At 35.8% G+C, this 16,054-nt stretch overlaps 1 protein-coding gene across 1 annotated transcript; it reads right to left on the bottom strand.

The window, feature by feature from the left end:
• Window positions 1-281: 281 nt before the first annotated feature.
• Window positions 282-9,357, bottom strand: LOC135692707 (ADP-ribosylation factor-like protein 8B-A). The gene is made up of 7 exons (XM_065210958.2): window positions 9,079-9,357; window positions 8,357-8,437; window positions 5,722-5,795; window positions 4,474-4,567; window positions 3,707-3,774; window positions 3,099-3,169; window positions 282-1,323 (listed from the first exon to the last, which is right to left on the bottom strand). Exons 1-7 carry the CDS (start codon window positions 9,199-9,201, stop codon window positions 1,277-1,279), a joined length of 558 nt encoding a protein of 185 aa, XP_065067030.1. The 5' UTR covers window positions 9,202-9,357; the 3' UTR covers window positions 282-1,276.
• Window positions 9,358-16,054: the final 6,697 nt, after the last annotated feature.

The following is a 16,054-nucleotide window of genomic DNA, read 5'->3' as shown; positions in this document are numbered from 1 at the left end:
TAAATCAGATTCTCGCGAAAATCCTTAGCAGAGGTTCCGTTAAACAACCCTAACTTCATTGAAGTAAACGGGCAGGTCAGGTAATGATATTCTATCGATTCAAAGCCAACACCCCTATCTCAACGTCTATAATCCTCCCCCTTTCAATCCTCCCTCTCTAAACCGTCTCCTCTAAATCCCCCCTGTAAATTCTCCCCCCCCCCTCTTTAAATCCTCCCCGCCCCCCTCTAATCAACTTCTTCTTTCGATGCCTCCATATCTTTCTATAGAGAAACACCAAATTCAAATATTTGAAATAGGAATATGCGAGTCAAAATTGAATTTTGAGAGTACACTTAATGGCTAGTCTCAAACTTTTAACTATAAGATGTTACTGAACTCTAGGATGATAAGTTACAAAAACGCTAGCAAAACTTATACCGCAAAACAAAATGTTCTAAGCTTCAAAGTAATTAATCTTCGACTGTGCAAAAGGGTTAGGATCAGCAAATGTGCTCAACAAACGATGGATTGGTAGTCAAACTAACGAGAAAATGAGCTTCTTATCAAAGTTAGAAACTCGTAGCAGAAATATCAAATGAAGCAGGACTGGAACCTGCAGCGATGGTCAATAAATGGTTTATCAATTTCATAAAATATTAGCCCGGAAATATATAGTTGAATACGAAATTAATCAGATGAACGAAAGAAAGCTATCTCAGGTTGGAAACTCAACACCGTCTTCTCTCAAACACTCATACACTTTGCATATATATTTGATACCAGTGCCTTCACATGCTTTGAAGTCCTACCTATAAATTATCAGAAACTAGTTATGTTTTAAGTCCGCCGAAAAATAGTTGGGTAATTAGTAATGTTAACAGAAAAAAGAGGGTAGTTTAATCAACGTTCAGATTTCATTGACAATTTTTCCTTTCAGAACAATGTTGCTACAAAATCAACCCAAATTAAATACTGAATGAAAATTTTATAAACCTGGGAAGAACAGACAGAGCCTTCGGTGTGGCCATGCAAATAAAGTCGCACAGTTTTAAGTAAACGTCTAATCTAGCTTAACAGCTTTGGCTTAAGCATTAATTCAAAGTGCTTCGTTTGTATTTATTGCGTAATACTACTGGATTCGTTATGGCTGCTGCATTTAATCAGTACAAATATTGAGTAATATCATTGTCAGAACGTTAACGCCTTCTAGTTCAATTCACCTCAATGCAAACATCGTCACTGTGAATGGATGAAAACAGTGTAAGTGTCCAATCACAAATTAATCCAATTCAATTTAACCTCTCGATTTCGAGTGCTGTATGAGCCATTGCAGTGTGATGTCTATAAGAGAAGATAACGTTGTGAATTGATGTCAGGATAACAAAAAAATCACAAACTGGTTCCAGGCTTGCATATGCACGACAAAGAAGACCGTGAGAGGAATTACTGTAGGCCATATAATTTAAGTTATGAGATAAAGGCAAAAACGTGACTTCGATTAATTGTCAAAGATAGTATTGGAAGTTCTGTTCACTGGCAGCTGGGGTGATTAAAGTTCGCCATGGCTGCCTTAGGATCAGATACAGCTAACTGAGGTTCTGAATAAAAAAAAATCAAACATACATATAAGGAAACGTAATTTAACAGAACACAAAGAAGTGTTGTGCACAGAACCCTGAACTTTTAGAGCCAGCTGTGTTGTTTAAGCCACAAAATTTGCGAAACTTCGGAACCATGCAAATACGACATTTAGCACCAAGATATGAAAGACTGCCATGTTCCTGTATGACACAAAATGTCAAGTATGTCAATCTTACAGCTGGATGTCTGACTATATACGGATTAGGTTTTCAACTTCACAATACTTGGCTATGTCCAGTTTAAACAAAGGAGAAGAATTCCGTTTGTTGAAGGAATTAGTTATAATCGTAAAATAAAAGTTAACTTTTAATACTTTTCTATTATAAATTTATCACTCTTTTCTCGCTCTGAGCTGTCTGGTGGTTGGTTGAAAAATTTATTACATACGGTAGAACACTTCTAAGGATTTTAATTGACACCCAAGTTCTTTGTAAAAAACGTCTTGAGATCCGAAGCTTGATTCGAATGATGTGTGTCACTGGTATAAATCTGATTAGGAACTTTTGATTGACATTTGATATTACATATTGTCATTAATCATGTCTGAGAGTGACAGCCTCGTATTTCAAATAACTTGAAATCATTTAACTATCAGCTTCTTTTTCATCCTCAAGATGGGTGACCACAGAGGTTGCTGCTTCGAAATGAAAAAGCTTCATTAATCTGCAATCCCTGCCAACAACTATCATTTTTGGTACACTATACTAAACGTTTGCACTTTCCTAGTGCATCCCCTCTCTCTTCGAACAATGTTGCTTTATTAAAATGTTAAGAGGCTCGTTATGGTCCAGTTGTTTCCTGTCAGATAGTTATGACTTTTAACATTACGAAAATCATTTTCACAGCTTTTGATTTAAATTCTTTAGGGTATATGACGTAAGAACAGTCAACGAAAATTATCATACATCTATATAACCAGTTGTGGATCGAAAAAGGTCAATCAGAAACGCGAGCACATGACTGTTGACGTTGCCCAATCAGTGCTGTTCGCCTATAGAACATATTAGCAATGGAGTCAAGGAGCGAAGACGAACGCCTTCGGTCTACATAATAGCACAGAATAGGAAATAGGCAGAAGGGTAACTCTCGTCGGTTCCTTTGTTGTTTTTGAAGCCTGAGTCAACAATAGAATTCCTTAATTCCCCCTTAACCTCGATTTCATAAGACGAGCTTAGCCATGACAAATTATCATTCATCAATATGATATAAACGAATTATGATACGCAATTGAATTTGTTCACTATCATGGGGCATTTCGCCTCAAAAAAAGTTGTCTACTTTCGCTCTTTTTTAAATTTCCCCGACAGATACATGCTAAGCCTCATATAAGTTAACGCATGCGCAAGTTTTTTCAGGCTTCATCTGATAGGCAGGAGTTCCCCTTCTGCCTATTTCCTATTCTATGATAATGAATAACTTTTTCAAAAAACGTCGAAATAGCTGTAGTATCATCACTATAATAGCAAGCAACCTACCAATATTGTCTTTTTCCTTACAAGAAATTGAGTAGCAGCAAATCTCACGATCCTGAACCGCACCTAGATTTCTGCAAACAGCAAAATTTGACTTTTTTTACATGATAAACTATTAAAAGCTGCCAGTACTCGGTCATATTGAAAAATTGGATAGACAGGGGCCTAAGCTGTGAAAAGCTCAATACAACTGATAAAACTGAAGGCATTTCAATGTCTAGCCTTTGTTGTTTCTGATGTTTGTGTTTGTATATAAATATATAGACTACAGGTTTTAGCTGTCAAATTTCTTTTCATAGCAATGCACAGTGCAATTCTTATAGCATTTCAGTTACAAAAAAATAACCCAGATATAATTTGTTTACAAAAAATATAACACAGACACCCAAATTTATCCTTGGGGGGGGGAGGAGTTTACTTTTAGTCAATTGTGTAAAAGAATAATGGTTTTTCAAGCAAAGATCAATTAAAAACAGCTGTATTTGAGTTGATTGTAAGGAAAACAGAACAAAAAATGACATAAACTACTTTTAAGGTAGCCTCAAAGATTACATTTATTAAATAATAATTATGTAGAATTAAAACTTTCCTGAATATGATTCAAAACTTACAGTCTTTCAATGAGTTCCTTCTCAGTGAGAGCACTTGGTAGATCCTTTTTGTTACCAAGAACAAGAACCTACAAGGGAGAGACACTTAAGCGTGACATTCATCTCACAGTTGGATAGCCTTGAGTTTTAGAGGAGCAAACTGGTTCAGATTTAGTACTATGCTACTTAAAGTACAGTTTCAATGGTTCGAAAGTGTTCAGTCAATAGGGCAGTCAATTGTCTTTGCTATAGGTGTTCACATCAAACTTAGTGTTATCTCTATTAGTGTTCACATCAAACTCAAAACCAATGTTGCAACTTTAAACTATCCAGTTCTAGCTTTCCATACATGACTAATCTCAATACACTAGTACTTTGTGCAACAAGCATATTATCAAGGTTTGCAATCCAAATAGGATATAATTTAGATATTTTTGGAACTGTCAATTTTCTATAAAATTTTCTATTTTGCTATTTCTGGTCCATCACTGACATGAGCCTTATAAACAACTTGGTCTGTTATTGTGCTATATCACATAAGGAAACAAACAAAAAACAATTTTGAAACCAAACAATAAATTTTCGTTATACTACATACATTGAGAAATCTTATGTTTTAGGCTATCAATCAGAAATATTGGCAAATCAAAAAAGCTCTTCATGGTGGTATCATTCTTACATATTTATTTTAAATCTCACTATGTGCACAATCTATTCACAGTTTTCTTAAGAATAATTGTGCAGTGCAACAAAAAAACATCAGCAGAGCATGATTGAATAATACTAACTGGAATTCCTGCCAGCTGTGGCTTTTCTAGTAAACTGTGCAATTCATTTTTTGTTTGTTCTAGCTTATCATGATCTGCTGCATCAACCATATATCTGTTGAAATATAAAAAGAAAATCAAATTACATGTTGAAATAGAAAACACATATAGGAACCAGGTGTACAGGGGACACAAGAAGCATATCTTAAATTGGAATTGATCGCAGACACTTTGAATTTCTCATGACATGTAATTTGAGACAGACAATAGTATTCTATTTTAACCTCTGTGTCTATGGCCCCGGGGTAGTCATAGTCTTTTGCTCCTCGGGTATCGTCCGAGTAGTATTGTGAAGTAAATTTGTAAGTAGCATAGCTTGTATTTATATATTGTTACTTTTTAATGGATATAAAAAAACAAGAAGCATGTGCCCTCACTATTCAGAAACAGAAGCTAAGTTTGTGTCTATAGTTCGATGATGTTTCTATTTAGATGTGTGCTCCCCCCACTTTCAAAATACTCTCATAATTAAAACCTGTAGATATGTAATAACACTAAAAGAAACAACTGTTTGGCCGGAAGAAAAGCTAGAATGGTTTTTTGCCAGTATATGAAAAGGCTCTATTCGGATTCCATTTCCATAAACTGCTGAACTAGCCCCCTTTACGCTTAGTAATTAAGGCAGCTTTAAAATGGGGGCTTATAAGAGGGGGTTTATGAGGGGAGTTTATAAAAAGTATCTTCAAGTTACCATACAAATATCTTCTTCTGTAGCTTTTTCCAACTTTAAAGTTCATTTCATTTGCAATTTTACAAAATAATCCTTTTAGGCCAAGTGTAATTCAAAGCCCAAAAGAATATTTTGTGTAAAATAGTAATAGGTCCACTGTCTTTTGGGGTTTCTTTGTCAATGTCTAACTTATTGTAGCTTTCCTCATACACTGTTGAATATGTTAGCAATCATGGCCAAACAATTATTGTTGTATCTCAATTAAGCCCTAAAAGGGGTTTATTAAAATGAAAAATTGGTCATGTTAGGACAGGGGCTCATTCGAAGGCAAAAGCTCATTAACAATGTTTACCTCTTGGGTGGGGGCTTAGTCAAAGAGGCTTATAAGATGAGGGCAATTTGAGGATTGCCTTTGAGTCTATTAGACCATTTACATCCTTACCCAATTCGATAAGGTAGGGAAACTAACCTATCAGTAACTGTTATATCCAGTTAATGACCTGACAACAAAACAAAACTAACATCAAAAATGTACTTACACAATACAGTTCACTCCTCTGCAGTATCTCTCCCACATGCTGCGAAATCTCGGTTGACCTCCAATGTCCCACAGCTAAAACAGGAATAAAAACCATTCATTCTTAAATTATTAAACTTAAAAAATCAATTGCCACAAGGATTGATGAATACTTTCTCATAAATTTAACAAACCATAAATTCTACATAATGGGACATATTCAAGAAAATTTCATTACACTATATAGTGATTTTTAGACATAAATTGAGCTGCATGTCTAAAATGGAAATTTCTAAAGATTGTTAGATTTATTCTAGAATTGGATCTGGCATTGGTAAAGAGAATAGAAACAACAACATCTTAACTGCCTGAGTCATTCCATACAAAATCAACAAGATCATAACTCTAAAAATCTTAGAATGAATTAGCATTTTCAATGTATAAACAAAATCATAAGAACACCTCAATTTGAGAATTTAATGACAATTCTTGCATTGTTTAGAAGTTAAAGGAATTTGAAACTTGGACAAATTTTCACTTGTTAACTGCTAATGGTAGCCATTTGGCATTCTAAAATAATGTTGTGATAATTAAAGTTTGCAATGGGCAAACAGTTTGTAACTAAATGCTCTAAGCTTGGACAGCTTTCATATCTTATGTATAAAGAAACTGAAGAAGGTTTTATTCTGAAGTATAGAAAAATACAAAAAGTTTATTTGTTCACTGAATTCACTGAACCAGAAACTTTTTAATCTGCCTTAGTCCTTAACTGATAAAAGTGGAAAACATGAGATCTTGAAGTTCTTTGAATTTTTGCTTTTTCACATAAAAACCTTTGCTTTACTAGAATTCTGATAAACCATAGAGGCATAATCAAATATAAAGGCTCATGGCAAAGAGAGGTTAAGGGGATTAATCTAGGATTTACAACAGCAATTATGTCTAGTGCACTATCTTTTTAGCATTGAAACTTTCATTTGCTTAGCATTACAACTTATTGTAATGAGGCAAGTCACGGTAAGTTTAGATTATAAATTAAATTTGATAGGTGGCATAATGACATCAAACTTGAGATACAAGACATTCTGCTTTCACATATTCACTCCCTCCCAAAATAATCTAAAAAAAATACATTTCATAAATAATTACATGCAAAAACTCTTCTATCTTATGCTTCACTGACAGCTTTGCAGAATATATATAACTTAGCAATTAGAAAGGCATTGTAAAAATAACATGTTCAAAACCCTTCTCAGCAGGATTTACAGTTTCATATCATTAAATTTTTCTTTGACCAGTTAAATACAGCAGCAGAGTAAGGATAGGTTAGCAAATTGCATTTTTAGAAGCACTTTGAAGGCTGTTAATGGTTTTAAAAACTTGTTTTTGTTATTTTGTTATTAATTAACTGTTATTAGATTTTAAATGGTGATGCTTAAATCTGTTAAGCCTGGTTTCCATATAGCCGTAAGGCTGCCTGCGGCTGCCTGCGACTGCTTTCTGCCATCTGGCATCTTCCATCCCTACGGTATCGCTGGCAGATAATTCTTTATGGAAACGCTTTCTAACGGTACCGCAGGCAGCTGTTTGAAGTGCCGTAAGACTGCCGGGAGAGCCGGGAGAAAGTTGAACGAGTTCAACTTTTCCCGGCTCTTACGGCAGCCTCCCGGTACCGCCGGCAGACAAATTACAAATGGAAACGCCTTGCCTGCGGCTGCCTGCGGCATTCTTTTGTTCAAACAGATCATGTGATGTGCAAGAACCAATTGAAACAGGGCTTTGTTGTTGAATTTTGCCCGCCAGTTTTTCCCGCTCAAACTTTACCTAGTTACCGGCATAGTTACCGATACCGCAGGCAATTGAAAACAGAACGTTTCCATTTGCCGGCGCTGCTGTAAGGGTGGAAGATGGAAGATGGCAGAAAGCAGTCGCAGGCAGTCGCAGGCAGCCTTACGGCTATATGGAAACCAGGCTTTAGTTAATGTTTATTTCCATTTGGTTTATTGATAACTCGATGATACTTAATATCAATCACATTCTGATAAGACTAATGTCTTCTCTTCTGGCTTTTTTAATAAAGGCCATGACATTACTTTTCAAATCACAAACATACATCTGAAATTATTTTTAATACATATTGGCAAAACCTTCAAGAAACAAGGCTACTTGTCAATAAGTTTCTATTTGAACTTATGTATCAATAAGTTTAAAATAAGGAGGAGAAGGGGAAGCAGGCAAAGAAATTCCAAGGAAGAGATCTAGACAGATTCAAGGCAGTATGAAGGGAAAAAATTGGAGAATTAACATGTAGCAAATCAAGACAAAAGGAGAAGCCTGATCAAACAGACAAACAACTGCCAGGGACAAAGCAACGATAAGCCAGCTAGGTATTGGAATCTGCATCATGCGGATGGAAAGTTTCTTTTAGAGTCTGGTGTACTATCTCAAAATGATTTAGGATGACAGCTTGATTAACAAACAACAAAAGAGTCATGTGCAATTTTTTGTATATCAAGATGTCATTAACACTTTTAAGCCAAAAAGGGGACTATTTTTAAAAATATTTTTTTAATTATTCTTAAATCATTTGCACAACAAAATATAATTCTTTCCAAGAATGAGGCACATGACAAACTGAAGTTGAATCATAATTTTACCTTGATAGTAACATTTCCCTTTGTGACTTTTCTCATGTTAAAGCCAACAGTGGGAATCATATCTTCACTGAATTGCCCCGACTGCAAAATAATTGAAATTAAATCTGTGATTACATGAAATATATAGACTTCATAACAAAATACATACAATAATATTTAATGAAGATTTGAAAAATTACCATCCTAAGCACCTTATGCCACGTGACCACGTTTACAGTTTCCATTTCTTACTTTCCTGTTTAGAAGCATTATATAATACAACCACACCTTTTCATCATTTTCCCGTTAAATCTTTAAGCCAGTGCATTATTGTTGAACTAACTGAAGAAGTCCAGTGATAATTTCTATGGTAATCCCCTACCAACCCAAAGAAGAATTTTGAAAACATTGTGGCTTTATGACTTTATGAAATTCCACATCACGCTAGAGATGCGATTTTCCAGGTACGCTAGATGCACTGGTTTTACGACAACAGAATACTTTTTTCAAAGACGCTAAAAACGAATTCTTTTTTAGGTATTGGAACAAAGAGCACTCCAAGCGTCCAAGATCCTGGCCAAATAAAATGTTATCTCTTCTGCACGGAAAAGGGAAACGGGATTTCAAAAAGATGGCAAGCCGTTAAAGGAGGCATTCTCTCTTCTTCTATTTTGCTATTCTTATATTTGAAAAACTGTTATTCAAAACATGTTTAACAGACATAAAACTCAGACAGAACATACCGCAATAACATTCACTAATGTTGTTTTTCCAGAATACTGCAGGCCAACTAACGTCAGCTCCATCTCTTCTTTCCAGAAAAGGCTTTTTATCCATTCCAAAAATCGATTAATTATGGCTAGCATTGTTGCCAAGCGATTTTACTAACTAAATAACCTAGCTAACAACTTCAATCAATAATACTTGCGATACAAAGCAGGTTGGTTGACGTTTTGTTGCTGCTTGGCCCTTTTCAGACAGTGAAACAGTAGGCCATTAAACAGTTCCGTCCCGTGACCCTTACGACGCGTAGCCTCGTTTCCAGTGTCGCCGTCAAACAATGGCGAAACAATAACACCTTAATACTGATTGTCAAAATAGCCTTATTAAAAGGCTACTATATATTTTAATTCCTTATTGAAAGAATGTTTTAAGTGGCAGGGAAAACAGCGTGTTAAACGAGAAACCAGGTGGCAACAAGTTCTCCCATGCACGCTATTGATTATTCATACAGCCTATGTTCTGCTCGTTTTGCTATTAACAATGAAAACTTTGAAAAAGATTCAAATATGGAAACAAACACTTTTTATGAATGAAACAAAATGAGGATGCAATTGAAAAATTAATTTTTCCAGCAATGAAATCCACAGGCGATATATTAGATCTAGGCATATATCTAGTGATATCAGAGAAACGTTATCGAAGTATAACCATGTTAGCAGTAACAGCTGGATCAAATGTAACTTTACATATTGAATCATTTACCACATAATACTTGATTTTCTTTTATCTATGACTGATTTGATTTCTGACCATTATTATTTAATATTTTTACTGTCTTATTGAAAATATTTACAGAAATAAGTAGCTTTACTTTCTCTCGAGAGTTTTAAAGCTGATTCTTCACTTTTTGTAAAGTGAAGCTTCATAATCTATTGTGACGTTTGCAAGCAATCTATATCTTATGAGCCCCCCAATCTTTGTATTTAACCATTAATTAATTGGTTACTCTTAAACTTCAAAACTCTCCATAAGACTGGATAGGAATCTATTGAAATTAGTATGGATTTCCAAAGCACTGTCATCCAGATAATTCAGGTAACTCAACATCAAGGTTTCAGACACATTTGAATGGGATAGATGACATAATGAATAAATGGTTTTGAAAAGAGGAAATTAACAAATTTGGTGGTAGGTGTGTTAGGTTTACATTAGAAGGTCACTCAGGCACCGCGGAGCAGGGGGGGGGCTGGGGGGGCTTTAGCCAAATATTAAGTATCAAACTACCAGAAAAGCATCCTTTATACGGTTTTAGCCCCCCCCCCCAACTTTTTTCGACCCCCCACTTTTCTCAACGCTCCGCAGTGCCTGTCAGTGTTTTCTGCAGATAATCACTAAAAGTATCAATAGATGAATTGGGTTAACGATAGATACAGCCAAATAAATTCTGTTTACCATTTTTTTCTCAATTTCACAACCCTCTTTTACTAGGCCTCATCAGGGCCGGAATGAGGTGCCATTGATGCTACAGCATTAAATCCATTCCTGGCATAGACCAAGACAAAAAAGACGCTAAAATTTTCTGAAGCTGAAAAGTCCCAATAATAGGCTCTTTTTGCTGCAGTATCAGGCCAAAATAAAGCGTTATCTGGCACTACGGAGTCTGGGCTAGGAATATGAGAAAGAGCTGCTTTTACATAAAGTGCACAATTTTCATTTTGACCCTGCCATCTGACTGGGACGTAGTTGTTGTAACTATGAACTTCAACTTTTCCACTTCTAGGATTCTCCATCCAATCCCAAGTTTTAGATCGACCTATGTCACCAAAGGAAGTCTTTAGACTTGCAAAGGTAAAGACCAGCCCATCATGATGAGGCGAAAGACATATTCCGATTTCCGTGTGAAATAAGGATTAATCTTTTTCACAAGTAATAACAGTACGTAAATATTTGCTGCGTATTTGCTGAAACCCGATTATTAATTGACCATTTTTAGTTTTTTGTTACTTGTACAGTAATTGTAGAGCAAAAATATATATGAAATGATAAATTTATATAGTGGTACAAAGGATTCAATCAATTGGATGAAAGTAGGTCATTATGGAGCATAGTGGGTTTAAAAATATGCAATGATTAAATGTTGTAGATAGGATTTCTCTGTTGTAAAATAATATACATGCTTTGAATGATTTTTTACATGGTAAAGTTTCAGAGCCCTATTTTTCGTCCCACTTTCTGCTGCCGGTAGCAGTGGCGTACCCAAGGGGGAATAGGAGGGTCCGGACCCCCCCACTTTTCTAAAATGTGATCCTCGAGGTTTGTCCAAAAACGATGTAAAACTCATAAGGGGGGGGGGGTGTAGTATACTGTATGCTTTTGTCAATAACAATTGTAAAATACTTTGCTATTTACTGTAGCTGACATGAATCAAATAATGGCGGAAAATTTTGCAAAAGGGCGTTTCCCCGCATTTGCGAGTGTTTGAAGGGCGTGGTCCCAAAAAAATTCTGGGGGCTGCGCCCCAGACCCCCCCCCCCCACTTCTCGGGCCCTGGGTACGCCACTGGCCGGTAGGGCTACTTACTTATGTTTTCTATATCCTGAAAATCAAATGCAAGATCTTTAGAGAATATGAAAAGCAATCAGAGGTGGAAATTCGTTGCTTATTTTTAGAGAATTATAATTCGTAGCCTTAACATAAGTATATGATGCAAGCCTTACCTCAAAGTCATGGGTGCCGTGGAGTTCAAGGGGCTCAGCATCGTTGTTTAAAAATTCAGATATATTATAGGGGGCTAAGCGACAACGATGCAGCAGAAACGATACAGGCTCGAAGTTAAATGATTTTTTTAATGCTCTCGTTGCTAAAAATTTTAGGACTACATCACTGCTCAAAGTTGTCGAAGAATTAAATAGAAAGTTTTTAAACCTATTTTTGGAACCAGTGGACACTGAGTAACAATTATTTAACCGCCCCTGCGCAATACAGAGCGAACGAACTCTTCGTTCCTAAAGTCCATTTTAAGACATTTTCTCCTAAAACGAGAGTTCTGTTTACCACTTGTTTACAACTTTCCTGGGACACAAATGTCAAACCACTTTTAACGCTGATTTGTTTCGCAGACACTACGCTATTGATTACGCAATCATATGCTGGTTTTTAGTGGAGATCCTATATATATGAAGTAAAATTGTTGTAGAATTTTAACGCCTTTTGAGAACGTCAATCCTTTTGACGCTCATAAAAGCGATAGTTACAAAAGATATCCCATATTCTCCATTAATCGATTCAACACTCGAGACATTCCGTGCTGCTTTTGCCTACAAATTTGAAACATGCATATCGATCAATTCAGGCTAACACGTCAAAATCCTTCACGAAAATTGGCTTGTGGCTGCTTAAAAACTTCAACCGTGCTGTAGAGAACTATGCATAGTGCCTACTGATTGTTTACCGTGCTATGGTAACTCTTGTCACAAAAGAATATTCTCTACATGCGTTATTTATTTTATATCATACTATCTAGATAGATAAATCAAGTTAAAAACAACTGTCAACGTTGGGCGTTTCTGTTTACAGATACCATTAGCAGCCAGCCTTGCCATTGAAGGTAAAGAAAACACGGGTACCTACAAAGGAGGGGCACAAATTATATCTCTTGCAAAAAGGAGGACGCTAACAAGTTTAACTCTCTTTGCGAATGGAAAATGTAAAGAATCGCCCTGTCTTGCTTTTATTATTTGTGATATCTTTTTGCACGAGTTCTTTTTAAGTCATTTTTAGCACTACACCTCTGGCTTTTCTTCATTAACGACAACAAAAAGATTTAATATATTTCGAATATAACTTTCCGTGTGCCAAAAAGGAACAGGCATACCCAATGATACTTTTTGTATGAAAAGTGTTTTACTAGAAACAATCTACGTTTGGTTTGGTATAAAAAACATGCTGCATTTAATATCCAAAGGTCTTCTGCCTGCAATCTATGGTTAATCACAAATTAAATAAAGTTTCTTTAGTGAAAATTTTGAATTTACATGGATTTTCATTTGAACAAAAAGGGTGAAAATAGTTTGTAGCAACTTAATAATGCCTTGTTTAAGAAATATTGTCATTACGTTATACAGCCAAAAATTGAGGGATCTTGGACTGCATTGGATTGCACAACACTGCTTGAGATAAACATGGGTGCGTGGGAGGCTAAACATTTAGGAAGGCTTAATAAGGGTCTTGCCGAAATATTGTTGCTTCATTAAGATAAAATTGGCCTGAAATTTGTCAAATTTTGCCTGTTTGGGAGCCTAGCCCCTGAAGACCGTTACTTTATTGCAAAACACAGCATTGTACTTAAAACAGATTAAATCGATTCTCTGTTGGTTGTTTTCAATGTTGAATCCATACTGCAATCGTACTTTCATTCACCATCAACTGTTTATAGGCCACTGTCAAGGAAACATGAAGTTCACAATTTAAAGAAAATTTATGCCAATAATATGGGGATCTAGGGATGTTTTATTTTATATTCCCTTGAACAATGAAAAATGTTCCGCCTGTTTGGCAAGGCTCGTTTCGTAACATTATGAGTAGTTTTCAAATAGTTAGATAGCATGGCTTCCAAATTATAAACATTTTGGTTTTGTTGGAATGTCTTTAGATTATTATCTGTCTAGCCTACCCTGGGTACCATACCAAAGCTGCATGAATTCGAGCGTGGAAATAGAAGAGGGTAGCGGAGGAGCATCTAGCTACCTCCCCCGCGTCTAGCTAACTCCCTCTTAATTTCTATATAGCTGGCTTCTACTGAATTTTGTCTGGCCGAGCCTTGGGAATTTTCCGGTCAACGTCCACCCAAAAATGAAGCCTTTTTACGTTTGTGAAAGTAAAGAAAAGCAAACAGCGTGCATGTGTGGTCTATAAGTCTCTAATATCATTTATACCAAATCTTCAGAAGTATGATGCTACCCGTAACTCCTTTAGCGTTGCTGCTGAGACTAGGATTTGTCGTAAGCTCTTGAATAGAGCTCATCCTCAGAGGATATTTTTTAATTATCAAAGATTGATTCTTTGAATTTTCTATTTGTTATATCTGGGTTTGGTGGGCAGTCCAATCTTTGGCTTGTTAATTGCTGAAACTCTAAAACCATTATGTGGATCAAAAAATATTTCTTATCTTGCTATAGACTCCAGTTGATTGCAAACTTCCAGCAGTTACTTGATTTTTTTTAAGAGTTTAGCATATTTGTCAACTTTTCAGGATTTCCAAGGACGTTTACACTAAGCTCTTTTTGATAATTAGTTAACCTTTGCCCCTCCCCTATCCTCAAACTTGTGTCTGAGCCGTCCTCCCCCACCCCCTCACCCCCCGCGCCTGCTATGATCATTTGATCTGTTGAATTCGCCACTCCAAGACAGACATTCAATATCATAACATATTGGGTATCAGTCCAGAGAGTTCCATATGGTGTGTGATACTTTCCTATCACTATATGATGTATGTTTGATGTTACGAGAGAGTATTACACATCAGCTTCAAAACTTCTATATAAATAAACTGTATACCTCGCATTACTTCTTGCAAAAATTTGATTACAATGAAATTTATACAATTTCGAATTCCCATACACAATCTAAATTACGAAATTAATTTACTACAATATTTAAAAAGCAACATATTACATTAACCCTATTACATTATATCCAGAAATATCAAGTTTGGTGCAGTTTAGGCACGTTTTTCAACCAGGGACGGTAGAGCACACATTGAAATGGGTGAACTCTTATGATGGTTTACCACCATTATCTTTGATGCTACTATCTTGGTACCAGCACTAAAAGTGAGCCTCAACCTCCTTATGACGTCACAAATGTGCTTTTTCTTCTTGAAAATAAATAATTTTCAGCCAAATCACAGATTGTGCTTATTGATGGGAAGGTAAAATAAATGTGAAATGAGACGAATAGCTGCAAGTCGAATAGTATTTCAACAAAGGAAAAGAAGGGAAGTAAAATACAACAATTACAGTCGAAAGTGGCACAAGACATTGCTTGCATGTTTTCTCATAACTGTTTTTTTCAAAGTTGTTCTTCTAATTTCGTTTACAACTTAAAGATCTAGCTGCCCTTTTGGGCCAGGAGCCATAGTTGAAACTTAAAAAGTCGGGGGGCAAGCGAAAATAAAGACTTGGTTATCAATAAGTAACAAAATATCTTGCTGAATAGTGCAGGGTTCATGGCATAACCACTCATGTCCCTTAGTGTGCCCCCTTGATTTATAGCTGGATCAGAATAAAAGCGCCAGTAGCACCCTCTTTTGAAGCTTGCCGACTTTCTTAGTCCAGCCTCTCTTCTAAATATATTGTGATTCAATGGAAGTTGCAGTGTTACTGGTCTGTCATTTAGTGCTCGATGTAGCATGAGTTCCAGACCATGACCTATAGTCTAAGTCGCCTAACATAATGTCATTTATTTATATATGAATTGTGATCTGTATAGACTGTATTCTTATATCATGATAGCTTCTAAATTATTTGATGAATTCTACTTATAACATTATTTTTTTCTATTGGCAAGCAATCGCTGAAAATAAACAAAATGTCTGCCTTCGAGCTTTTCGGGCTTATTTCGAATAGAGTAACGCAGTGATGACGTCACAAAAAAACTAGTTTTAGAATTTTCCAATTTTGACCATACTGTATATCACAAAAGAGAATTATGAAATAACTCTAAATGTGCAAAATCATGTTCCAAATTGGCAGTTCTCTCTAATTTTGTGTTTTCAATCGGCAAACTAAATTTTTCAAACAACAATACAAAAGGTATGAAATTTATAAAGATGCAGATTGTATCATATAAATGATAATCGCTTATACTATACGAAAACGCAGAAGACTAAATAGCTAAAGAATAAAAAACCATGACATGCACGCTAAAAACAAAATCGTGATGTCAAACTGGCTAACCAATCATGATGGAATTCCCTTTTGTCACCAGACATTCCAT

This window comes from Rhopilema esculentum, chromosome 3 (genome assembly GCF_057945365.1).
Source record: "Rhopilema esculentum isolate cy_ngs chromosome 3, ASM5794536v1, whole genome shotgun sequence".
Classification (NCBI taxonomy): Eukaryota; Metazoa; Cnidaria; class Scyphozoa; order Rhizostomeae; family Rhizostomatidae; genus Rhopilema; species Rhopilema esculentum.
The sequence above is the reverse complement of the archived record's forward strand: the minus strand, read 5'-3'. Positions and strand labels throughout refer to the sequence as shown.

Coding starts and splice junctions, on each gene's coding strand:
- LOC135692707 (XM_065210958.2), bottom strand. CDS start 9,201: ATGCTAGCCATAATTAATCGATTTTTGGAATGGATAAAAAGCCTTTTC. Junction 8,438..9,078: donor CATTAGTGAATGTTATTGCG/GTATGTTCTGTC, acceptor ATTATTTTGCAG/TCGGGGCAATTCAGTGAAGA. Junction 3,170..3,706: donor AAGGAACTCATTGAAAGACT/GTAAGTTTTGAA, acceptor TGCTGTTTGCAG/AAATCTAGGTGCGGTTCAGG.